This window comes from Tachysurus vachellii, chromosome 1 (assembly GCF_030014155.1).
Source record: "Tachysurus vachellii isolate PV-2020 chromosome 1, HZAU_Pvac_v1, whole genome shotgun sequence".
Lineage (NCBI taxonomy): Eukaryota > Metazoa > Chordata > Actinopteri > Siluriformes > Bagridae > Tachysurus > Tachysurus vachellii.
Genome location: NC_083460.1, coordinates 7,516,484 through 7,544,336, shown reverse-complemented (window position 1 = coordinate 7,544,336; position 27,853 = coordinate 7,516,484). Strand labels below are relative to the sequence as shown.

The following is a 27,853-nucleotide window of genomic DNA, read 5'->3' as shown; positions in this document are numbered from 1 at the left end:
AAATGGAAATATAGCCTACATTAAACAGTAATTAAAACTATACATGTGAGAAGTGTGAATTTCTGTTTTACAATTTGGATGCTATACTGTGATTAGCTTGATGTGTGTTAGGTATCTTCATTTATTTACTTTTCCTGAAAACGTTTCTGCATAAACTATTCAGAGAGTGATACTCAGAAATACATAGTGACCAGCCATACTACTAAAACCACCTGATTAATATTGCGTATCTCTTGTGCAACTAACACAGAAGGTGTATGTAGTATCTGGCACCAAGACATCAGCAGCAGATCATTTAATTTCCTTCAAGTCCCGTATGTTGTTAGGTGGGGCCTCTATGGATCGGATTTATTTGTAAAGCAAATACCGATCGGATTGAGATCTGGGGAATTTGAAGGCTTGTCATTTTTCTCAGACCATTTCTGAACAGTTGTGTGGCAGGATGCATTATCCTGCTGAAAGAGGCCACTACCATAAGGGAATACCATTATGTTTAGCTGGGAAGGTGGGACGTGTCAAAGTGACATCCACATGAATTCCAGTATGCAAAGATTCTCAGCAGTACACTGGAAATGATATATTGTAGATGCTTTGACCCGTCGTCTAACCACCACATTATGTTTGCCCATGTTTCCAACATTGGAGAGCTGCCTGCTTACTTGCTTCGTAATATATCCCACTCTTTGGCAGGTGCCACGGTAACGAGATAATCAATGTTATTCACTTCACCTGTCACTGATTTTAATGTTAAGGCTGATCGGTGTGTGTACTCTAGCAGCTTTAATGTACAAAAGTATAAACCATTTCAGTTAAGTTAAAGTATAAAAGGTAAATCAGTCCTGTAAGGGTGTTAAAGCAACTTGTTTACTGATGTAAATTATTCACAAAGAAATAAGAACAGCTATCTCGCTCATTCCTCAAACATTAGCTAGCAGCATGTTAACTCTGGAAATCCAATCACTTTCATATCAATATGCTAATAATGCTCATAGCTAGCTGTCACTATAAAATAGCTAATTACTGTATTTATCTGATTGTGTGTGTTTGTAGGTTTAAGAGATTTTTTGAACACAAAGAGCTCCTGCTTTTTTTCTTTGTTCTTTGTTGTGAATGAATATCTTTCAGAGATTGCATTTGTTTGTACCTCAGTACAGCAAGGATTCATTTTAATAAACTTGCTAAAATATATATTTTTTTTATTAGTTTGGCCATAGATATAGAGAAAATACAATTATATATACATATAATTTTCTTCAGTCATGTGTGCCACAGTCCATACTTATGTTGAAAGGCACTACAAATCTTAAACTCACTATTTCTGGTTATCTAAACTATTATGTTAAAGCACCAGATTGAAATCTATCTCAACAGATTTGCTCTTGTTTACCTAGCCCCATTACACAGCACATTTAAATTGAAAATGAAATGGGTTCAGGGTCAATTTCATTTTTACTAAATTTGACTTGCACTGGATGGATGCCCACCATCATCATAATCTTTTTTTTTTTTTTTTCCCAATTCAGAATCAAAACGAGTAAAACAGAAGTGACCCACATCTGCTCTTGGATCAAATCCATTATAGCTTCATCCAAGTTATGCAAATAAGCAATCATGAGAAATTTGGACTTTGGATTCATTCAGTTTAGATAAGACTGGAGTATAAAAAAGTAATCCACGCTCCGAGCCTGGATAAAGTGTTCTCTTTTATTTTTAGCTTCTTCTAAACCGCATGTGTTAGGATATTGTATGATTACGTCCTGCCTTTAACTCTGCCTGTGTACCTCACTTCTTACTGTGTATTATTTATCATGTTTCCGGTTCGTTCTGCGTATGCGTTGTGCCCCCATGATGCCTTACCATCTGCCCTTGATGGCTTTGGCTGCCATGCCAGCTGGGCACAGAGGTATTAAAAACACAGAGAGGCTTCGGGTTATCACTCCTTGCTAGCAGTAGCAAGCTTTTTTCCCTGCTTTTCATTTGGTGGATTGTTTAATATGTGCTGGAACTGCGGCTGTATTTTTCCACCTCTGATTTATGTGTGTGTGCGTGTGTGTGTGTGGGTGGGTGAAAGTGAGATGAAAAATTAGGTGTAACATAAATTAACACCATTTATCTGACGATGGCAGAGTGAGTATCAGCCTCCCACATCATTAGAGCTGAGGAAGTGAAGAAACTTGTTTGGCAGTAAATGTCTTTGAGAAAGTCCATATTACAATGAAGAAAAGTGTGTACATTCTGCCCTGTGATGGACTGGTGTCCCATTCAGTGTGTATCCCTAACTCACCATGACAGATTTCAAAGAAAGGAGACGAAAAAGCAACTGAAATATATCCGTGCTGCCATTTTGTGTCACACACCACACACCAGCCTTGTTTGTAAATACTGGTGGAAATGAACAATATGGCCTCCAAATTAACTTTCATTAGCGATTCTGACAATCTGGTGATCTGAAAATTGCTAGCTACTTAGCTTGGTGATGTTATACACTTCATTGCTTCCTTGACGTTGTTAAAAAGAGAAAAGAGAAGAACCCTTAAAGTACATTTAAAAACAACTCTCTTGAGCCTTGAAGGAAATAGATTTTGTTTTTTTTTTTTTACCTTTTTTTTTTTTTTTTTTACCTTAAAACTTCCTCAGATGACAAAAAGAAGTAATAAGAGAGTTCCTGATTACCAGGGCAAGTCATGAGAGAGATCACCTTGTCAATGAATGTTATGGTTTTATGAATACTGAAGGGAAAAAGAAAAAAATCATTTAATAACGTCTAGGCCTGCAGCCAGAACAATGGCTCCTGTAGACCAGAGGAATACTTAAGGTATTCTAGCTTTAAAGAAATTTGACAACCAATGAAAAACAGTCAAATGAATAAATAAATGAATAAATAAAAAAAACAACAGATTGAATTAGTAAGCACTTCTTTCTTGGTATCAACAATTTAAATAATTCAATCATATTCAATAATTCAATCAAAACTGAATATTTAGTCACAGACTAGTTTCACTTCTGCATTTTTTTAAAGCCACAGTTGCGTGCACAATTAAGGTAATAAACATGAACAGAGAGAGAGAGCGAGAGAGAGAGAGAGAGAGAGAGAGAGAGAGAGAGAAATATATTAATTAGCAAGAAAGTTTAGCCAAGACCTAAAGTCTTTGCATTTATGCTTTGAACTGAATGCGTTCGACTAAAACCTATGTTAAGCTAATTGAACCTGTGTTGAGGTTTATTTGAGTTGCTCCATCACATGACAGTTGGAGTTAAAGAGAAGAAAAAAGTCACCATAACTTAATGGCACTATCATGTTTTACACTGTTTGTGTCCACTGGACTTTGAACAACAAATGATGCCTTTAAACACAATTTTTGATATTTTATGCTTGACTGACTGACTGGGATTTCCTAAGTCATCTCTAAGTTTAATATATGAGGTCCACACGGTGAGCTATACAATGTAAAATTGTTTTCTTTTCAGGAAAAAATGCAATGAAGGTCTGGACCTAAAACACAGAGAGAACCAGCAGGAATCAAACTTTCATTTAAATTAAAAGCGCATATCTGGGATAACCTTTGGACCTGCTCTATTTCTCACAGAAATTTGTAGTATATGAAAATTGAGATTTATATGTTATATTAATTGATCATCTACCGTTTATTTGCTCGTGTGATAGCAAAACAAGGGCAAAACATAATAAAACTGGAAATGGGACTTTGTCTCCTCTATCAAAAGGTTGTACGAGAATGATTTGTTTTTTTTTCTTCACTGTCGAGGTGTGATCTTTAACTGTTGATAAGAAACAGTATGTTTTTATGCCGACTAGATTGATATCTACAAAATGGATTATTGGAGTAGATGGTCTGAGATTATATTGACTCAATGGCACTTTTCTGTATGCGTCTGAGGATTTTGCACAGGCAGGTTGCACGACATTTACTTTACTGAGTGTGTGTGTGTGTGTGTGTGTGTGCTCCTGAACCCAGGTGCTGGACTGGATAATTTGTCTGCTGTTAAGTCTTAGAAAGCTTTGGTTTTGTCTTTCTGGGCTTGGCAGTACATCATCATCAGTGATTTTCTGTTTAAACAGAGTTCATACCTCGCTCTCAAACACACATATTGACAATGCAAATATATATTACACATGGAAAGGAAGATTATGCAAACATTAAACATTCCTTATGCAATGGTGCAACATTTATTGTATGTGACCAGATTTATACTTCAAGATTTATTTTATAATGTAATTCTGAGTTAATGTTTTTGTTCAAACTTCTTTTAGTCTCTGTCACATTTCTGCAGAGGATTGTAGCACTTACCTCATCTGCAAAGAGAGAGACTGTCCTCGTCTCCTGTACTTCCTGTCCATCTCATGGATGTCTAACTAGCTCTGCATCGTTTTCTGCATTATTCCAACATTGGATTTCACATTAATTCAATGTTATAATATCACTGAAAAATTGTGGCAGAAGTGCAGAAGCTCATGCTCTTTTATATTTAGGAGCTAAAATAAAAATCAGACCGCTATCCCTTATGTTTGAAGTCATTTAATTTCATCTCATTTAAACCTCTCACAGGAATATCAAATATACATCACTATACATCAACAATCTGGCATCAGAATCGCAAAGCACATCACAGATATTTCAGTTTAAACATTGCAAACTCTGGCACATTTCAGATGCCCAGATTTCACTTGTTATTAGCCAGGTTTCTAACATTAATGAAAGCCTGTGCACTCAGACTGTAGCGCACAGCATATAACCTGAGCTGCTTTGATAATAACAAGCCTAAACTCTTACATATATTCATTTGGCAGATGTTTCATTTATTCAGATTGCCTTGCAGTTGATGAAGAATATAATGCAGGAAGAGCAGCACGGCGGTGTAGCAGGTGGTGTTCACAGCTCCATGGCCCACGGTTTGAGCCCGAGTTTGGTGGCGTCTGTGTGCAAACTGCAGTCCTCCCGCAGCAGTGTGGGTTTTCTCTGTGGATTGACCACGCAAAACAGTGGGAACGAGAATGTGACTGTGTGTGTGGGTGGTGCCCTGAGATGGATTGGCATCTCACCCAGGGTGTATTCCCTCACTTTGGATCCATTAGGATAAACATGGTTATGGAAGAACAATTAAGATTATTCAAATTAAAATGATTTTTTGAGGCTTCTGTGAGTTGTCCTAGAAATAGATTTCAAAGCAGATTGTTTTTTAATTTAGTGACTTCAAATTTAGTGAAATTCATTTGAAATAGGTTCAGTTGTGAATGAACCCTCATAGATTAAACCTAAAAAAACAGTGATAGATCACTAAGATGACACTGGTCATGTTGAAATATGCTGTTTTTATTAGGAACTGTTTTATATTTTATTTTTGAACCACTCTACTCAGTGCACTGTGTCAGTTGTGTCGTCAGTAGATGTTCATGGTTCTCAGTTGGCCCACAACACTTTTTTAATTTGGCAGCAGTATTATTTGTGATGTGTTTGCCATGTTTCCTGTTAAAGTCTATCAAAGATTGAGAGAACTTCTCATCTTCTAGCCATCACTTTTGTTAAATGGCTATTTGAGGAATGAATGAATGAATAAATGAACAAACAAACAAACAAACAAACAAATAAATAAATAAATAGACAGATAAATAAATAAATAGAAATTAGAAATTAAATTAGCTGAAATAAAATAAAAACATATAAACTAAACTTTTGTCATTTTAACGATGTAATTTTGAAAAATGATTTGATAAAAAGTGATCATCAAAAAGATTTGCTGTGAGAATTTTGTGACATTAAATAAAGTTCACTTATTAACAAGAGGTAAAAATAAATCTTTACAGCAACTGACCAAAGAGCTGGACAATGACATCAAATTATTTTCATTTAAAGTAATAATGAATTGTTTTTCAGCCTAATCTCAAACTCGGTCTACTGCATCTGAAACATATGGTTAATTATCATCCACAACCATTTCGAAATGTTTCCCTGTGCTGAGGATAAGAACAGTTGTTGGGGCGTCAATAGCCCATTATGTGAAATGCATACTTTTGAAGAACATTTTAATGAACCTCTACAGTGTGTCCTTTTAGAGATGGGACTGGATTTTTTTTTCAGAGAAGAAACTGAAAGCAGAAATACTGAAGAATAAGTGTGGGAATAATTAAACTGAACGACTTTATAGTTTCCATTGTCGCATGTTTTAGATGTTTGTCATCAACTTCGCTTAGACTTCCATTTTAAGTGAGTTTGGAGTAAACAGATTTATTTTATGCTACAGATAGAGATTAGATTGAATAATGGCCATTTTTATTAGTAAGAAAAAAAGAGACCCGTGTAAAGTAGTTAATAAGGTTTAAAAAATACAATAAAAGGTAGACCTGTGGTTTCGATCCCATGTCATACAGCAGCCTTCTGTGAATGCTCCTCCACACCGACCCCAAAGTCTGCTATCGATCTTCTTCAATACACCTGCAATTACACAGCTCTACTGTGCTTCGAAAAGTTCTCCCATCTCGCAAATCCCATAATTCCACCCTCTACCTTGCTATCGCCTTAAAACCCGTACTATACATTGATCCGGAGCACCACTTCCATTCTCTCCTGTTCTGTTCTGTCCTGCTAACGTCAGAAACTCTGAGGCTTAAGGTTGCATGCAGGCCTGGCAGGAAGATCATACTGGCTGGATGGATTTCAGTGCTGTTGTCATGGAAATGATGCTCCCGGAGGCCCCGGGACTAAGCCTGTGGACTGGACTGCACAAACAGATTGCTGGCTGGTGGAGAGGAGTGAGAGAGAAAGTGAGAGTAAGAGAGAGAGAGAGAGAGAGAGAGAGAGAGAGAGAGAGAGAGAGATGGATAGATGTAGGAGGTGAGGGAAAAGTGGTTGACAAGGCAACAATGAGGAAGGACACGCCTCACTGCACCAGAGATGAGGAACAGAGCTTGGGATGTGGAGGAGAGACGATGCACACACACACAAACACACACACACACACACACACCCCAGCATGTCTCTCTAACTGTTTCTCCAAAGGGTGCCTGACATTTCACTAAAGTCTTCTTGAATACAGTCAGTAATGTGTAATGCAGCACAGTAATTCTTTGTCTAACGAAGTTAGAGTGAGCGAGTTCCTATGTTGAATATGTGTGATTAAGAAAAGCAGCAACATCTGTTCAAGCTCAGCACGGCTCTGATTCACTGACCTGCTCGGTCACAGGCTCGGAGTATAATAAATAGAAGAAATATTCGTGAAGGAAATTTACTGTGTATCACATTTGCCTGTTAAAGAATTCTTTCATGTTTTAATATGAAAATGATCATACAGTGTTGTATAATTACATTAACGTTTCATGTTGTGTGTGTGTGCGTGTGTGTGTGTGTGTGTGTGTGTGTGTGTGTGTGTGTGTGTGTGTGTGTTTGCAGGCATTCAGGTCCAAACTGCTGAAGATTACCAAAATCAGGACATGAAGCCAAAACGGATTTAAAAAGAAATTGTGGTTAGTAGTTTTCTTTTGTGTGTGTGTGTATGTCTCATGAATACAATGAAGTACACATATATCGTAAACTTCTATTCACAGGCAGGACAAAAATATCAATCTCACCCTTTAACAGAAATCTCTGGAAATAAAGCCTACATGAATGTTGTGCTAACTACAGTGTGCTAACTACAATGTGCCAACTAACCATGATGTGCTAACTACAGTGTGCTAACTACAGTGTGCCAACTAACTATGTTGTGCTAACTACAGTGTGCTAACTACAGTGTGCTAACTAACTGTGTTGTGCTAACTACAGTGTGCTAACTACAGTGTGCTAACTACAGTGTGCTAACTACAGTGTGCTAACTAACTGTGTTGTGCTAACTGCAGTGTGCTAACTACAGTGTGCTAACTAACTGTGTTGTGCTAACTACAGTGTGCTAACTACAGTGTGCTAACTAACTATGTTGTGCTAACTACAGCGTGCTAACTAGCCTGCTACTGCATTGACCTATTCAAAGTAACATAGCATAATTCTGTTAAGATGATGAAAGGCAGATCTCATATCTAAAAGGTCTACAGTATACTGTAATAGACCATGCAAATAATCTCACAGAATAATAATAAAAATCCACAGAGAAAAGCAGGATGGTGCAGAAATGGAAATGTTTTAATGGTAAAAAATCTGTTAAATAATAATTTTTTTTTTTAGCATCAAGTGATGAGGCACTGGCTAATTGTTTCGTACATATTGTACATGGAAATGTTAAGCCAGCGAACGTTACAGGATTGTGTGATGAAGTAAAACGCAGCATTAAATACATCTTCAAGACCTAACAAGAGGCTGTATTTGTTAAGCGGCTCTGTTGAGGCTTGTCGATTATACTGCCCGCTTCCTTGCTAACTGCTAATTACATCATTATTACTACCTTGAAGGCGCTTTGCTAACTACTGATCTGGCCATTTTAATAAACTGAGATGTTAGCTCACTGCCCTCGATCATTTAAAAAACATTTGATTTATTATTTTTTTAAAGATGCTTTTTCAGTTTTTCAGCTTTAGTGGGTGACTTTAGGGGTTATAGCCACTGTGGAAAGGCTGAGTGACTCTCCACATGACAGGAAATGATAGCATTTGAGGGAGAGAAAATAATCCATTCATGATGCTTTAGTTAAAGAACACATTAGCACAAGGCTTCTGTTCAGCAAAATACCTGCTTACTTGTACTTGTGTCAAAACAATCCCAACATGTTGCTAATTATCAATTGAAGGCAGTGTTTTCCCTAATTGTGCATTTGCTCGGCAAAACAGGATCAGAGGTATAGCATCGTGTAATCCCCCTTAACCCCCCACAGAAACATGCCATGACTGCATCTGGTACGACGTTTTATTTAACGGTGTTTGTGAAGCACAGTATGCTGCAACATTTGGTGGAGGTCATGCAGGTTACAACAGGAATAAAGCCGTGTATGAGGAGTTGCTGTGTTAGAGAGTGCGAATGTTTCAGATATCATTTGGACAGCCTTTAGGATACACTGACATTTATTTCAGTCCCAATGCTTTTACCATTATGACAATAGTGTTACAGTATTGGGGGGCACGGTGGCTTAGTGTTTAGCACGTTCGCCTCACACCTCCAGGGTTGGGGGTTCGATTCCCACCTCCGGGTACTCCGGTTTCCTCTCCCGGTCCAAAGACATGCATGGTAGGTTGATTGGCATCTCTGGAAAATTGTCCGTAGTGTGTGAGTGCGTGAGTGAATGAGAGTGTGTGTGTGCGCCCTGCGAAGGGTTGGCACTCCGTCCAGGGTGTATCCTGCCTTGATGCCCGATGATGCCTGAGCACAGGCTCCCCGTGACCCGAGGTAGTTCGGATAAGCGGTAGAAAATGAGTGCGTGAGAGAGAGTGTTACGGTATTTTCACTTGGAGTACTTGTGTGAAATTAAGGGTAAAGCAACGTGACGAAATGATATCACAAGTGTTAGGGATGTAACGCAATACAAATACGTTATTCAGAATGAGCGGAATATGTTTTCTCATTTTAACAAATACCGATACAGATCGGAGGCACACTTGTACCCCAACATAACCACTGACTTACTGAACTCCAAAAAAAAAAACCCAACACATTTCCACCCAAACCATCCATCCATTCTCTACACCTAGTAAAATTTAGAGACAATGGAAACTGACATACCCAGAGGAAGCCCCCAAAAAACAGAGAGAACATGCACACTCATCACATGTGGGACTCAAACCCTTCAATCTTGGAGATGTAGGACACCCTAACCACTAAGCCACCATATATATAAAATATAATCAAATGACGTCATGTCACGTGTATCATAATTTTAAAGGTCACAAAAGTTAATGTTTATTATTTGTTTGTACAGGTGTACAATTTAAAAGTTGTACGTGTAGAGGATGATTAAGAGCAGTGTTTTCTTTATTAAGCATTTTATTCTCATTTGTTTGTACAGGTGTATGTTAAAAGTTAAAGAAATGTTCTAGATGTTTAAAAGTCTTATGTGACACAAACCCACACACACTCTCAGGTAACAAACGCCAATAAGACTATGACTTTCTCCACATACACAGAGACACGTGTAGGTAGAGACGCGTCCTGGTCCCGACCACTTATACAACGTAACAGCCTCTTTTTCCTATTGAATATGAATCAATTGGACAGTCCATAATATTCAAACTTTTCATGCTCCAAAATTGTTACATATCTCTCCACAGTAGACGTAACCAGAACAACCATATTTTAAAGGGAACTGAGATGGAAAGGCAAAATTTATTTACTTTAATCTGATTGGTCAAAAGACTATAAGCGTTTGTATCTGTGTGAAATAAATAACTTTTAAGATATGTCTTATAACAATTTTACTTCCTGAGAGGATGTGTGTGTGTGTGTGTGTGTGTGTGTGTGTGTGTGTGTGTGTGTGTGCCTTTTGTCGGTTTATTTTTTTCGGGGAAGTTGAGGAAGTCTTATCACCATTTTATTTTCCTGAGAGAAATTTCTGTGGGCTTTTAGTTCGGCCTTTCCACCTCACAAATAAAAGTGTATTTTACAAAATTAGTATATTTTATTAAGTGATTTAACAAAGGAAACAGACATAAACAAGGTAAAACGATTTTTTATTTAAATTTGCAATGATTGTGTAATATTTAAGCCCCAGGAACAATGTTGAATAAGGATTTGTTTCATATTAATATACACAAATTTGCTTTTTTGTGTACTTTATCCTTACATGAATTAATATTTTAATGTCCGTGTGTGTCAGCGTGTGAAAAATAAGTGAATAAGCTATCAAGTACCTAATGTATGTGTTTCTGTGTGTATCTGTGGGTGTAAATAACATATAGTTTCATTTTTATTTATTTCCTGGGAGTGTTTGTGTGTGTGTTTGTGTCAAATAAGACTTTTTTAAAAACATCTATAACATTTCTTGAACTTTTAACATACACCTGTACAAAGGAATAAGAATAAAACTCTTAATAAAGAGAACACTGCTCTTAATCATCCTCTACACATTTGGTAACTTTGACAATATATATATATACACATATGAATATGAATATATATTATATATAATATAATATTTATTATTTTATAAAATACACCCGATTTGCACAGACCTGCATATCTCTCTAATGTCTCCTGGAAATAATAATTCAATTCATTTTAATAATATTAAGTTGCACTTTTATTGCATGTGCTTTCATCAGTCTTAAACGAATCCACGCCACCATAAATTAAAAAGAAATTATATCCCAGGAATCCTAGTGAGATTAAATCTCAGCGCTCTTGTCCGTTGTCTGATAGTGTGTCTAGTGAACTTGGAACAAAGTATATTTAGGTGGCTATTCTTTACCTCAGCTATAAATAATAGTTCCTTGTTTTGGGAAAGACATCATGGTTAAGAGAGTTAGTTAGTTAGAGAGATGAAAGGCTTCAGTGAAAGACTGGACAAGGCGTCTGGTTGAATCCAGTTAAAACTCGAGGCAGTTCTTATAAGACTGAACCTACTTCCTGTTTAAATCCAAATACAGATTTTCAACTCTAAACAGTCACAGATAAAAATGTATTAAATGAATTACTTTGTACGTGTCACAACCGGGGATGGAAGGAGACAGACCCGTACGCAGGATAGCTTCAAATGATGGGGGTTTAATAAATAAGGAAGACATAGACAAAAATGATGATAAATGAAACAATACTACTGACGACATTTAACAGGGACTAGACATGACGAGGGGTACACGCAACTAATGATCCGCGCTGCATTCAGCAATGCGGCTAACTTAAATACAATTAAGACAATGATGACAATGAGGAGCAGGTGTGGTGACAGGGAGGAGCAGACGAAGGCGGGGCAGACACGTGACAACAACAACAACAGCACATGGCCAAAAGTCCGGGCTGAATCATGACAGTACGACAAATAGACAGAAGGGTATAAAGAAGTAAGATTGGGGTAGTAAGGCCTCCAGAGTGTATATGACTATAGAAAGGACATTATTCATATTAACACACTCTGGTGTTTATAACAGTTTATAATCACACCCTCCAGTGTCACCCAAATGAGGATGAGGTTCACTTTTGAATCTGGTTCCTCTCAAGGTTTCATCCTCTTCCATCTAAGGGAGTTTTTCCTCACCACAGTCACCTCAGGCTTGTTCATTGGGGATAAATACAAACACATTTAAATATAAGTCTAATATTAATCTTGAACTTTTTTATAATATTAATCTTTTTGTTCTACGTATGTCTTATGTCTTATGTTCTGCTTTGAGACAATTCCCATTGTTTAAAGTGTTATACAAATAAAATTTAATTGCACTGAACCGAATTTGAACAGCAGAAAGTCTGGACTCTGTAACAGATTTTAAATGCCCAAGGACCATCCAAGAGGGCATCTGACTGACTGTAAAACAACCAATCACTGCTCGTTTTGTTGAGCGTCATGTTTAGGGGTGTGAAATTGTAAAGTCCCTACAAAAACAGCTCGGCGTGCAACCGTAGATCGTTGAGGAAAGCTGTGCAAATTGACGAGTCTACACCGAGACGTGTTTAAGCTGAACCTGTGAAGTGCTCATTGTCACAGCTGTAAAGATGACATCTTCCTTTTTCCACGAGGGAAGTAGAGCGTCATTCTGGCTCTGTTTCTAGGCAGACCGGTAAAAAAATGTGACACACACGTCTCCTAGAAATCCTCTCAAATCCAACCCATTAGATGATGACTTTGAAACTCCTGAGGTTTTTCTAATTTTATGTGCAATATGCATCAGACATCATGTCACAGGGAACTGAAGTCTTTATACTTTTTATAATGCAACGTGTGTATTTAGTAAAATCATAGAACAACTGAAAATTTTAATATATGGTGTATTGTGATGCTGTATTGTAATATTTTATTTATAATATTCTCTCCTTATCACCTATTTTTATTCTAATATTTAGACTTTTTTTTTAAGGCAAATCCTCAACCAAGTGACGTAATACTGAACTGTCGTGTCATTTAATATCTTCTGAAATGGTTGTAAATATTACAAACAGCATCCTATTGGATTGTACACTCATCACACCCTGAATATTTCATAGCAACCCACCCCTGTGTTTGATCTCCTACAGATGCAGGATGATTACTTATGTAGTTATCGATCACGATCCGACTCCTTTCCCATCCGATGTCATTTCCTTTTTAGAAAATGAACAGCGCGTTCATGAATCTGTTCTAGGAATAAAAAAAAGAATCGATCCGGAATCGATCGACTCGAATGACCCTGGCTTCGGTTAAGTAAAAAAAAAAAAAAAAACGACAAAAAAAAGCTATTTGTTTATGAAGGCTAGGGATGTACTAGGGATCAAAAGACGTAAAGCATCATGGCTCACTCGTAGCATTCGTTTATCACGCCACATACTGTAGCAAGTTAGGAGTAGTGAGGAGTACTTGCACACACACATGCACACACATGCACGTGCACACGCGCAAGAACAAGAGAAATGGATTTTACTTATTGTAGATATTGACTGGCGGATAGGCAAATGTTATGGTTGAGAAACGGCTTGCTCCACACAGACCCGGCTATTCACCACACTTAATGCGAAAGCTGGCCAGGAAAACACACAGGGCAATGAGGAAGTTTTTCAATAATTAATGGGCCCTTGTAAAAAGAAATCCATATCCGCTATAGTCGGACAGGAGCACGAGTGCTACGATGCATTATGTTACGACACACCTCCAGTACGGTGAAGCGTTCCCGAGCACTTAAGCCTAGATTTGTTTCTGAGTGGACTGTTCATTATAAGCTGCATTGTGGTAGTAAGCAATTCTTTCATCATGGCGTAAAGATATTAATTACAGCATGATGGAAAAGAATTCTTACCTCTGTTTTAACCTCTGTAATTATGACATATGTGCTATTCTCAAAAATAAGAATGAATAGAAAGAGGATCATTTATTTTTTCGTCTCTGGTTTAAATTAGCCGTGGAACTGCCTGTACGCTCATAACATCTAAAACAGGCATTGAAAACTGTAGAATTTTTTTTAGATCAGCCCAGGATGTAAATTCTTGTGTGCTTTAGTAAGGTCAGTGAAACACTGCTTTTTCCTTCACCGTGAATATTAAAAGTGATTAGTAAGCAAGATACGAAGCGACTTGACAAATTTCTCCTAGCTTGCAAATTACAGATCATTTTAGGGGAAGGACACACACACACACACATACTGTAGATAAGCATGGTAAATTTGTTTCAACATTTTGTAATTTGATTTTACAGTTTTTTGAATAAGTATTTGCCTCCCCATGACCTTTACATATTTTGTTGAGTCTTCACAAAATCTGAAAAACCTGCAATGGTATAAGACACACCGTGTAATTCAGGTAGCTCAGTTGTATTCTACATAGTCCCAGGTTGTAAAATGACAAAAAGGTGGAAATAGATCAAGGGGGTGAATACTTATGCCAGGCTTGTTTTTGACTTGAGGTATTGATCCATTTTCAGTAACATCAGCTATAACAGTAGTGCCTGCTTTAATTCAGAGCAGTTTGATGTGAATGCGCTCGTTCACAGGAACTCTACATCTTTTAAACGTAATAAGAAACCGGTTTGTTTCCGGGGAAGAAAAATTTTAAATCCTCCACACGGTTATGTAACTTTTACGGAAGGAGTCTCCAGTGTCGGCTTGATCTAACACTCAGGACTTGAATTTTTCGGTTTTGAGTACCGAAATGCCTTCTCTTTGCTCTCTTTTAAAGTAAAGATGCTTCTCTATTAAGACACAGATGTTCCTGGGTGTGTTATTAAAACAACTGAAACCATTCATTCATTCATTTTCTACCGCTTATCCGAACTACCTCGGGTCACGGGGAGCCTGTGCCTATCTCAGGCATCATTGGGCATCAAGGCAGGATACACCCTGGACAGAGTGCCAACCCATCGCAGGGCACACACACACTCTCATTCACTCACACAATCACACACTACAAACAATTTTCCAGAGATGCCAATCAACCTACCATGCATGTCTTTGGACCGGGGGAGGAAACCGGAGTACCCGGAGGAAACCCCCGAGGCACGGGGAGAACATGCAAACTCCACACACACAAGGCGGAGACGGGAATCGAACCCCCAACCCTGGAGGTGTGAGGCGAACGTGCTAAACACTAAGCCACCGTGTCCCCCACAACTGAAACCCGAACAAGGAAAATACAATTCCAGAAACAGCTTCAGCTGTGAACGATAGACATGTTCTCTTAAAGCACAATTATCTCCCACTCAGAAAGAGTCATCTTTTTTTATAGCAAAGCTAAACTGCATGTTTGATTATCTTTTTTTTTTTTTTTTTTTGATCAGCAATTAGACGAGTTATCTTAATTCTTTTAATAGCATGATGATGGTTGTAAAATGTCTCTTTGGGGATTATATTAATAATGCAGCCGGAGCACAAAATAGTCAAATAGCTCATTTCCTGAACTGTAATAATCTTCCCACATGTGGATTCGTAGCGACATGATAAGGTACATAAATTTCTGGTTTCCGAGCACCACCGATCGCCGTACAGAGAATGGGATGAAGAACTAACAACTGGGGCTGATTTCATTGTAGCGCAGGTTGTAAATCAGTGATACGGATATCATATACACGCTGCACTATGATGTCACCAGTAGGCATTTTTATTTCTGGTTGCCATAGCGATAACGTGTATCAGTGGGCGAAGTTACTAGCATTCTACATCGGTTTTCTTGCCTCTAAATGAAATAAGTTGCTCCATATTTTTCTGCAACTTTTCTCAGCTTCATCACATCACCGGACACACTCACATTTATTACAGCTTTCTTCTATTACAACAAATCAGCAACCTTTGTAAGGTCCTGTAAATATTCATATCATAAATCCATTTTTTGAGGTAAGCGTATTGAAATAGCGTACTTTTCTGTCAGATTGTATAGGTGGGATAATCTAAGTGAAGTTAACTTCATGTGTGTTTTTGTCTGCAGTGCGCCTGGACGATTGTGTGTGCTTCCTCGTCATGGCTCGCATCTCACTGGAAGTGCGTCCCTCTGCCGTTCTGCTCCTGCTGACCCTCCTGCTCTCCTCTCTGTCCCGCACCTGCCATGCCTTAGGTACGTATCCAGACCTTAACGAAATCTTATCATTCAGTTGTCAGTGTCATGTCTCATACTGCCTGTACATGTGGGGTTTAGACGAACTGTTGCCAGCTGTTAACAAAGACAGAGCAGAGGGTTACAGCTTGGTATTAGACGCTAATCCGACTGCTTTTCTTACAGTTTGCTAAACTTCTCGGAGGAAATCCAGACACCATGTAATTCGCTCCCAATTCTGATTAGTCAAAATGTGGTGGTTAATTTTGTATATCAGCAGCTCGGACATTCACAGCTGTAATTCACATCGCACGTTTAAACTGATACGCTCACTCGTTTCCATAGAAAACACTCGCAATTTAAAAACAGATGCTAGTGAGGAAACATGTTTAAAGCTGCTGTAACAGGAGGTCGGATTATCTTCTTTCAAGCATAAATAGATAAAAGGTTTGTTATGTAATAAATATAATCCATGATGCTATAAGAAAATAATAAGCCTGTGGTTAGTAACAGTAACAGTGCACTGCTCTATCCTTGATTATTCGCACTCTACTTTTAATAATGCATTAGAATTTTTTTGTTCTGCGTTCATGAACAGCACCAATAAAACTTAACGCTTTTATGTATTATAGAATGGAACTATAGAGATACCCATCATACCATTCACCCATCTTTTATTTCTAGTCAAGCAATTTTTTCTGATTATCACATCTCACTCGATCGTGGCCAGTGCATGCCCGACGCTGATTACACATCTTCCTCCTCCTCTGCCAGCGCCTTCCCTCCTCGATTGGTTTATAATGATAGTTGTCATGGCGACGGTGCGCTCCACTCACAACAGAGCGTGTGACATCATTGCTTAAGACATAGCATCAGCTGAAGCTCTCGTCCCTCAAGGTTGTTCAGTCCCTTTGTTTTCATGGTTGAAAAAGTGGCATTGGGTAAGACTGTAGAGACTGTGTGTGTGTGTGTGTGTGTGTATGTGTAAGGGTGTGTGTGAGTTACATCAGTGGAACGGTTCCCTATGGAGAGGTGTGAATATAAAGCCTTGTGTTGCTGAGGGAGCAGAAGATGTCCCAGTGCTTCTGGAAGATTCTGCGAGATCAGAAGCGAACGCTAAAAAGCAGAGTCAGTGATAGTGAAACGAGAGACGGTATGAGACAACGCCCCTGAGTAGTACTCAGTCTCCAGCGATTTCTTTTTGTTTTCTTATCTCTAGAGTTCATCAATAGTTTGCTCACTGTCACTATCTCTCTGTTATGCTGCCTGGGAATAATTTAGACATATATATATATATATATTTCTTATTATTACTATTTATTATTATTAACATTTTTTATTATTATTATTACTCTTTCTTCTTATTAATATTTCTTATTATTATACTCACTCATACACTCCATCTATTAATTTTATCCATCTATTTTATTCTGCCTCCATCGCACTCTATCTAATCGTTCTCATTTCCGTCCCTCAACCCATTAGGACGTTAAATACTTTTGTTCCTTCGTTGTAATAAAAAGGGTTGATTCGCTCTATTCAGGCAGGCAGAAACGTGAAGAAACTCTTGTCTCTGAATGAAAAACAGGGATGAAGGTGGGGGTGTGGAGAGAGGAGGTGTGGGATCTGGTTGCCATGGTGAGGACCAGGCCTGGCTTAGCCCTGACAGATGAGTGTGAGCCCGCTGTCGGCTCTGTTTGAACCGACGCTATGGCAACAGGACACTGAGGCAATGATCCTCCGCTTGGTAATGCTGGTATCTATGACTACAACCGCCACCCCCCAGCCATCCCTTTCTCACACACACATACACACACATGCACAAACGCACACAATTTGGTGTCCGGCGGGAATTCGATCCACTCTGCATCCGGAGTCGAGTGGACAGAGGCCGAGCTCAGCCGTGCTTTATTAGATTCAGCGGCGGAATTACAGCGGTGTCGTATTTATCGTTTCCCGTCGGCACATTGACAGAAGAGCACTAAATCGGCCGGGGCGAGTGCCACTCACGCCGCCCCGACTTTTTGTCTGCCATGAAATATTAGCCTTTTTGCTTCATTACAGCATTTGTCGCTTTGTGACACAAATCTGCCCTCCGGCTCACACACCGGCATGTGTTTAATAACACATTTCTGTTCTCCAGGTGTAACAGGGCTAAAAATGACCTTGTTGAATTTATTGTGCACTCTGTAATCATTGGTTTGTGTTTTGGATAATCATGTTTCCTTTGTTTGTTGCTGTTTAAAGCTTTTATGATATGGGCACTGAGCTGCATTCATATATTGATTGCAACTTCCTGCAGGTCAATAGAGCAGCCGTGTTTCTGGGCTTTATGCACCTTCTATTCGCCTTATTATGGCAAATTGTGGATTTCACTTTGCTGGAGAACAAGTTAAAAGCATCTATTAAGTGCTGAATTTCACTATACTGAACAGGGAGAGAGCAGTGTGTGTTCATGCCAGCTATCTTTAGAGAGAAAGGATGTACTCGTGTTGCATCATTTTATTTTTTGTAGTAAGACAGAACCCTTAATACGATCTGCATAATGAATCATTAAGCTGGTCTACAAGCGTTTTAGTGGACTGAACCAAATTGCAGAAATACTTATAACTATTAAAAAAAACTTGGAGAAATACTTATATATCTATAAAAAAAAAACTGGCCACAGCTCAGCAAACATGTAATCACGCTCTGCTTCGGCTGCATGTCCGTTGTTTGTTTTGTCCAATCACACGCATTTACTGGACCAATGATTTAACTAGAGGCAGTTCATCAGAATTTTATTGCAGATTTTCAGTTACTTACATTTTATTCCTTGGTGGAAAGTAGCAAATTGATGGCAGTGTGTGTGTCTAGTCAAGAGTCCAGAAGATTTTATTGCCATTTCAACCATATATATCTGAAGAAGTTGATAGTGGAATGAAACAACGTTTCTCCAGAACCAAGGTGCTACATAAGACAACACTGAGCTAAGGACTAAGTGTAAGTTGTCCTAGTCAGATAGTGTGCAACCTAGTGCAAAAAGTGCAAGACAAAAGACAGTCCAGATAGAAAACACAATACACTATAAGAACATGACTAAGATGATGTAAACAATAAGAGGATTGTGTGTGTGTGAATGTGTGTGTGTGATGAACTGAAGTCAGGTCTGTAAATAAACCTACAGATTTAATAGATTTACTGTAACTAGTGACCAGTAACTAGTAAGAACACAGGGATGAGGGGAAACAGGGACTTGGGGACTTTTTGGACATCCTGTATGGCGTTTGATGGGGTTGTTGCAGGGCATAATTGCCCACCATTCACAATATGGACAATTTAGTGATGGCAGTCATCCTACAACACATGTCTTTAGACTTGGGAGGAAATCTGCATTACCTGGAGCAAACTTCTGAAACACAAGGAGAACATGCAGACTCCACACACCCAGGGCAGAGGTGGAAATCAAACCCTCAGCCCTAGAGGTATGAGGCAACAAAACTAACATGCCAACCGCTAAGCCTCCACGGCCCCCCAGCCATCGTGATCGTTGGAATCTATTAGCGATTCCTGCTACGTCAAATTCGAAACATAATTCCTTTGATATTTTACTTCTGAACTGATACTAATACAGTTACTAATAGGAGGAACAATGTTTGTTTGTTTGTTTGTTTGTTTGTTCTCAGAAAGGTTCTTGTGCTTCTTCATCGCGACTAGGATGTTTTTACTTGAGCTTGAATACCACAAGTATTTAGGACAAATTTATTAGCATTTGTTGTAGATTCTGATCACCAGCAGAACTTTTTTGGGATATAACAAGCTCAAATGGAAGAAGTGTATAAGAAGATTGCTTATCTTCACTCTAATTAAATTCAGATATAGAAACAGATACAGACATGAATTTTTTGACTACTAAACAGTTGCAGATATCAGCATTACTTTTCAGCCCTTACCATAATCTGATCGTTAGTGATTAAGCATTTAAATGGAACTGTTCAGTCACGTTAGTTGCTTTTAGAACATTTACATTTACAGCATTTTGCAGACACCGTTATCCAGAGCGATATCTCATTTATACAGCTGAGCAATTGAGGCTTAAGGGCCTCGCTCAAGGGCCCAGGTGTGTCAGCTCGGTGGCCCTGGGATTCATACTTTTATAAGCAAAGAAATGCTTCGCTTCTCCTGCTGTGCATGTTGGTCTTGAGTAATTGATAATTATTTCATCTTTGTGTTTTTTTTCCCTTATTCATGTGTTATACTATAGTCATTATGTTTGTTCTCTTTCTCTCCAGCTTCCCCCAAGTTCACAAAGATCCCGACAGATCAGATAGGAGTGTCGGGCGGTGTGGTGTCCTTCGTGTGTCAAGCCACAGGTGACCCCAAGCCACAGGTCATCTGGAACAAAAAGGGCAAAAAGGTCAACTCTCAGAGAATAGAGGTGAGATGCACACCTACACCACACACACACACACACACACAAACAAACACACACACACATACACACACACACAATCACACACACAAACACACACACATACACATACACACACAAACACACACACACACACAATCACACACACATAAACACACACACACACACAATATCACACACAATCACACACACAAACACACCCACCCACACACACATACACACACACACACACAACCACACAAACACAATCACACACACACACACAATCACACACACAATATCACACACACACACACACACACACAAACACAATCACACACACACACACACAATCACACACACAAACACACACACAAACACACACACACACACACACACACACATACACAGTTGATGCATTGTGTAGCAGCTCATACAGCCTTGAATGCTTTGGAGTGCCTTAGGAGATCTTCATCTTGCATCCACTGTTACATTCTGTTACATAAAGCCTTTTTTTTCCTTTTTCTCCTAAAACCAGGTGACTATGACATCTTACTGTGAAACATCCTTTTACCCACTATCTTTATTTAACATTCTTTAAATACCAAAAGCTTGAACCAGAAGCATGCCATTTCTTCCCACTTCCAGCTCGCCTTTGATACGATAGCTCTCTTTTTTTTGTGTACAATATTTAACATCTGTCGCTTTACAGAGTATAAACAGATCACGCACTCTCTCCTCGCCATGGCAGTACTTAGACTTATTTAATCTTTTATGAATTCGTCAGACAGGAACAGAGCGTCATTTATGAGCTGAATTACGTTAAATGTTGCTGTCTAACCAGAGCAGCACAAAATACCTGCTGATTATGCAATGATAACGAGGACGCATAAAAGTGGGAACGGATTAACATCACTCAAGACAAATTAAAAAAAGAAAGAAAGAGCACTTACGTCTGGTTTTAAACCGAAGTCTGCAGTTTTAATGCTGTTATTCAGAATGCAAAATCAGCCCTTTTCAACCAAGATAGTCGACTGCGAGCAACAGAAAGAGAGAGAGCCTGCCACAGCTACAGCTACGCGTGGTTGTTGTATTCATCTGCATACGAATAATATTAAAACCCTCATACAACGGAGATTCCTCCCACCCCATCGCCTGCAGCAGAGAACAAACTCTTGCGCTCGCTGCGAAAACGCAAACACGGAAAAAAAAGCAGAAGCAACAGGAGTTCATGCGAAGGCATTCGATGCGAAACTCCTACACTAAACACTAATTTACATTTAAATGGATTTTAAATGAGTGACACATTAAGTGGAATTTCAACAGGAGCAACTTCTGTCAGTGTTTACACGCAGCTACAGAATTATTGGCACCTTTCATAAAAATAACTCATCAACACACGCGGCACTTTTTCTGAGCTGTTTAATTAGTTCTGCAAAGCATCAGTTTTAAAATTATTTGCACCCCTACAATGTGCTGAAGCTTCACATGGACAGAAGAACAGCACTGAGCTTTTTCATGTGATATCTACAAAGGTGGAGATACTTCTAGAAAGACATTCCAACACGCAGTCTAATCAGCGCTGTCGCTGCTCTCTGTTTTTGTTTTGCTGCTCTACAAATATTGGATAATGACCATAAAATCGATGCATTGGGGCTTTGGAAAAAAATCGAATAACTTCCGATCTGGCCCGATGTGTATCGGGTACCCGAGCGCATATATCAGGTCTTATTCGAAAAGACGAGGGTCTCTTGTGTGTGTCCTGAAAAAAAATCCAGTCTGCATCACTTTAAGACATAAATCCAGATCACTAGGCCTGCTAATATAAATACTAGTTGCTTTATGAATTCAGAATGAATACAGTATCAAAAATCCCGATTCTTCGGATGTTTTTCATCTCAGTAACATTTCTTAGAGAAATATGGCTCTAATGGAGATCAGTTTATCTTCATATACTTTGATTTAGATGTGTTTCAGGCCAAATCCTGAAAAGGTTTAAGTGCACAGATTTAAAAAGGTTTAAATTCGTCTTTTATTTTTGAAATAATCTTTATCTAGCAAGAAACCTGATACTCGAGACGCACAAAACCCACATCCAAGTGTAAATAGAGCCTTGTCCTTGCTCAGCCTTGAACACGATGGGTGGCTTTTTTAATTTGGTTTACAGATTCACAGTAAGATTCAAATTCAGAGAGCGAGGAAGCCTCTGAAAAAAACAACAGTGTTTTGTGTCATGTCATCTTTTTGAAGGATTCGAAGACTTAAACTTCTGGCAGAGGCAACTAGGCTTTGAGCTAGAATATGTTCATCTCTCAGGAAGCTCCAATGCAGCAAAGATCGTGTATCAGATGCCCAAGCAGTCTACATTTCTAAAAAAAAAATAAATAAATAAAAGTAAAAAAAAAAAAAAAAAAAAGTTCAAATGCAACAGTTTGGTCCTGATATAACAATATTTTATGATAGTATTCAACATAAAGTTAATCTCTTCTTAGTCTCGTATTTTCATGAAAGATCTTTTGGTTATTTTTACCTGAAGGGTGCTAATAATTATGCAGCTGAATGCATGAATTTTAAGGAATGCTTTAAATCTTTTGTTCAAAACATGACTGGTATATTTTCCTTTTTTTGACTGTAAATTCCTATTTCACTTTTTTTTTCCTGGCAAGCTAATTAGAGTCAACTTCTGTGTGTAAAACAAAAGCTCAGATCTGTTTTGATTTGATATACCCTGTTAATCTGCTTTTCTCTTATTGGCCAAGACCATAGAGTTTGATGAAGGAGCAGGGGCGGTGCTTCGTATCCAGCCACTGCGAGCGCCGCGAGATGAGAACGTTTACGAGTGCGTGGCCCGGAACACTGAGGGCGAAATCGCAGTCACCTCCAAGCTGTCCATTATCCGAGGTAAAGTCCACATATCCCGTGTTTTAAATGCCACAAGTCATTATCAGCGTTGTGATAGACAATCATTCCCTTTTTTTTTTTTTTTTATTTTTTTTTTTACATTTTTTTATATAGAGGTCAACATAACATATATATATATATATATATATATATATATATATATATATATATATATATAATGTACAATATATTCAGCTTAGTGTTCATCATGTCATCACTCTTCATCATTAGATAATGTTAATGGCAAGGCTGTACGGCTAGAAATGACAGTTGTGGTAAATCGTTTGCATAAATTGCGTTATTTAATTGAATGTTCTCTCTTAAACTAAAGATGTAAAATGTCAAAACTGAGCAAACATTTCGAAGAAGGCTTAAGCTCCATTCCCATGACATAATTATAATTCTGTGGGTTTCCTCACTCACACATACACACACACTTATGTAGCATTGTTATACATGTCAGTTTCCTTTATAAACCTTACAAACCACACTGACTAAGTCACACATTGACTTTGGTGAGCTCGCTCTATATTTAAAAACAGTTTATCTGAGCTGCATGCATGAGATTGTACAGATTTTTTCCCCCACCCCAATTCCCTATGCATAAAGAGGTTACTGAGGAATATCTGAAAAGCAAGTAAACGAGATAAAGTGCGATCGCGATAAATATTTCTGTAAAAATCGACCACATCTTCACATTGAGCAAACATTTCAATTTTAGTATATATATATATATATATAAGTGTGTGTGCCCTGCGATGGGTTGGCACTCCGTCCAGGGTGTATCCTGCCTTGATGCCCGATGACGCCTGAGATAGGCACAGGCTCCCCGTGACCCGAGGAAGTTCGGATAAACAGTAGAAGATGAATGAATGAATGAATATATATATATATATATATATATATATATATATATATATATATATATATATATATATATATATAAAACAGATTTGTACCTTAATCCAGTAGGCACATTTATGAAAACTTAATAAAACCATGCCTCATTTGCTTAAATTAAATCAATCCATTCATTCATTTTCTACCGCTTATCCGAACTACCTCAGGTCACGGATAGCCTGTGCCTACCACAGGCGTCATCGGGCATCAAGGCAGGATACACCCTGGATGGAGTGCCAGTCCATCGCAGGGCACACACACACACTCTCATTCACTCACGCAATCACACACTACGGACAATTTTCCAGAGATGCCAATCAACCTACCATGCATGTCTTTGGACCGGGGGAGGAAACCGGAGTACCCGGAGGAAACCCCCGAGGCACGGGGAGAACATGCAAACTCCACACACACACAAGGCGGAGACGGGAATCGAACCCCCAACCCTGGAGGTGTGAGGCAAACATGCTAACCACTAAGACACCGTGCTCCCTAAATCAATCCAGTACAAAACAATTAAAAAATGACCAGATTCACCTGTGGTGTTCATAGGAATCTAGTAAATAATAAATGAAGTGTTTCCGTGATATTTTTTCTGCTTTTTTTCTGTAGCATTTATTTATAATACAAATTATAGCATCCCACAGAAGAAGTTGAAGATACTGTCCTTCAAGTCTAGTGCTTAGTCTATTCAAAGCTTTAGTTATTAAAGCAGGAAGTTTAGTTATGAATCTAGCTGTAAAGTCATGTATTTAACTGAAAAAGAAATAGAAGATAAATAAAGGTTTGCACCTTTAGCATTAGGGTTTGAATTCTGTGAGCGTTATGAGCAAACGGACTTGCTTCTCTCTTTGTTAACGGGCTCTGGGCGAAGGCAGACACGGAGAGCGTCATGCAGAGCAGAGTGGGAGGACAGAGATGAAGGCAGTAATGAATTTGTTAGCCTGGTAATGAAGTGCGTCACATCGGCAGTCACAGCGTATTTAACCAGCGAGTATCGGCACTATCTCGCCATCTTTCAGTATTTCTCAGCGAACAGATGAGTTCATTTACTGTGAGCAAATTAGTGGTGAAAGTGCACAATTGGTTCAGGGAAACCTTGCCGTATTTATATTGTTGACTCTCTGTGCTAGCGATCAGTAGGATATGAGCTCGGATCCGAATGACTTAAAGGCTAAAGAGTCACTGTTTACAGGATGTACGGTCATAATGGTACGGATTGGGAAAGTACACACCCTTAAAGAGATAAAATTAGGTTGTGATTTACTGAAGCTTTAAGTTGTCTGAAAACAAACCGGCATGTTGTCTGCTGTGTGAGACAAAATTATACCCTTGTGTTGTTTTTTTATGAACGTTTACCTAAATTTTTCCATAGTAAAATAATTTGAAGGTTTTTTTAAGAAAATGACTAACCATTACCACAAGAAAGTTGGTCACTTTATTAGCGTTTCCATCGTTTTTTTTGTTTACATTAGAGATGCAAATGTATGTGTATGATAGTTTTAAGGAACAGATTTTCAGAATGGATATAAATACAGATACAAATACAAAGCTGTTCCTTTCATTTAGGGATAAGCGTGAGACAGAATTTAATCTCGAGGGACAAACAAACACCACATCAACATTCAGCATTCAGTCATCGTTAGTATCTGCTTGGTCAGGGTGACGCTGGTTTATATTCGGCTGCTAGTCTGTTTATATTTTGGGAAAATAGACTTAACTATATTTGTCAGACAATATAGTGGGTAGGTAAAATCAAAACAAGCCTGTTCACACACATGGGATTAATAAATATCAATCTCTAGATCTCAAGTGATGCTTGATGCGGAGGCTGAAGATTCATCAGAGCCAGAATTCACACACTGTGATGATTAAAAAAACCTTCTGTTTTAGTCCCATTTTGAATTTCAATCTGGATCAAGTTATGGATATTTGGAGCGCTAAATAAACACAGATACAGATACGGTGTCATCGCATTACACCACTTAAAGTGATATTAAGTCTCATATCCATTAACAGAGCACATGCTCATGTTTACACCATGCGAACGCAAACGAACCCTTCTTCTTTTGGATCTTAATAGATCAGGTGTGTTTCTAGTGTGTTCAATTTTTACAGATCAAAACAAAAATGAAAAAAAATTAAAAAAAATACGACAGCAAAATCATAAATAAATCCCAAAAATAAAGGAATACGAAGATCCATTTGAAAGCATTTTGAATTTCTTTTTGTTTAAATATGACCCAGAATTCCAGGGTTGGGTCCCTTAGTTACGAAAATATTAGGAATTAATTCTCACTCAAGCAGAAACTCATTCACACCTTGTGTATTGGCCGGGGTACGTCTGGAGAGAAGGTCAGAGCCGGAGAGAGGTACTGTACAGGCAAAAATAGAGAGTGATGGAGGACAGGAGAAGGGTGGGGAAAGGAGAGAGAGAGAGATAGAGAGAGAGAGAGAGAGAGAGAGAGAGATGGAGGGATTTGGCAGGTTTCAGACACAGCATAAGGCACAGAGCCTCGGGGAATTGCATTACTGCAGCTCACATATCTCACCCCCCTCCCCCCTGCTCTCACTGCCCACCAGGGCAAATTTAACTTTAAGCTGCCTCAGTGAACGTGTTGTTGGTTTCCGTCTGAGATTGGTTGTGTGTGTGTGTGTGTGTGTGTGTGTGTGTGTGTGTGTGTGAAAGAGAGAGAGAGAGAGAGAGAATGTGTCTCCGTGTACTTTTTCATTTGCCCTGAGATGAAGCTAATCTTGCAGACCGGGCTGTGTTTACACTTGCCTCATGTGTGGCAGGAAAGACGTGAGGCTCAGGAACACTTTCCCTCAATTTCCGTGCCTCCCGCACGGCCGCTGCACAACGTGAAGCTAAAGTGGCCGAGCGGTGTGGCGGTACCTTGCATGCTTTTAGCTGTCGTCCATCCGGGAGCTTCCAATTTAGTCGAATGTTTTCACGTCCAAACGGTAAAAAAGGTGAAAATATGAACCATTTATTGTGACTTTTAACTGTTTATACCCATGCCCTGTTTTTTTGTGACTTGATGTGGGCTTAATCAGTATCAGATAAACCAGATTTACAGAACCGTTGTTGGACATGCAGGATGTTTACTGCGCAGCTCGTTCGTTTCGGTTGTCAGAATGTGAACACAAATAACACCCTGATTATGTTGCTACACGCTGACATGGTGATATGCCTCATGTATATTAAAAGAAACTGGTAAAGCTGTTCTGTTCAGGTTGTAAAATCTGCATAGCTACATGACATGAATACAGTTTATTCTTCTTTGGCTCACATTAATGTCACGATTGATCATCTGGAGTCACTGTGATTGGTCAGAATAGCAAATGGTTTGTTTACATAATGCAGGTTGTCCTTAAATCATTAGCAATCTCACCAAGCAGAAAAAAGCTCCAGTGTGCTGCTCTGTCCCATGTCCCATGTCCCTGTAACCTGGACACGGATAAAACATGGTAGCTAATCAAACGGAATTAAATTTTTATCAGCCATCGGTCCATACAGACTACAGGAAACGTGTTACAGATTCTTCCCCTCAGTTCAAAATGCTACAACTATTATTCTCATTTTGCG

At 38.7% G+C, this 27,853-nt stretch overlaps 1 protein-coding gene across 5 annotated transcripts in view; it reads left to right on the top strand.

Moving 5' to 3' along the window:
- The window catches only part of ptprsb (protein tyrosine phosphatase receptor type Sb), a 124,164-nt gene that overhangs the window by 15,348 nt on the left and 80,963 nt on the right, over window positions 1–27,853 (top strand). For 4 of the 5 annotated variants that reach the window (XM_060870754.1, XM_060870778.1, XM_060870760.1 and 1 more), the window contains exons 2-5: window positions 7,404–7,477; window positions 15,969–16,094; window positions 20,345–20,490; window positions 23,223–23,364. In XM_060870754.1, coding sequence (XP_060726737.1) covers window positions 16,001–16,094; window positions 20,345–20,490; window positions 23,223–23,364 — 382 coding nt within the window. In that variant the 5' untranslated portion in view covers window positions 7,404–7,477; window positions 15,969–16,000. Of the gene's footprint in view, window positions 1–7,403; window positions 7,478–10,476; window positions 10,588–15,968; window positions 16,095–20,344; window positions 20,491–23,222; window positions 23,365–27,853 lie in introns of those variants that run through there. The other variant, XM_060870747.1, reaches the window with a different exon arrangement.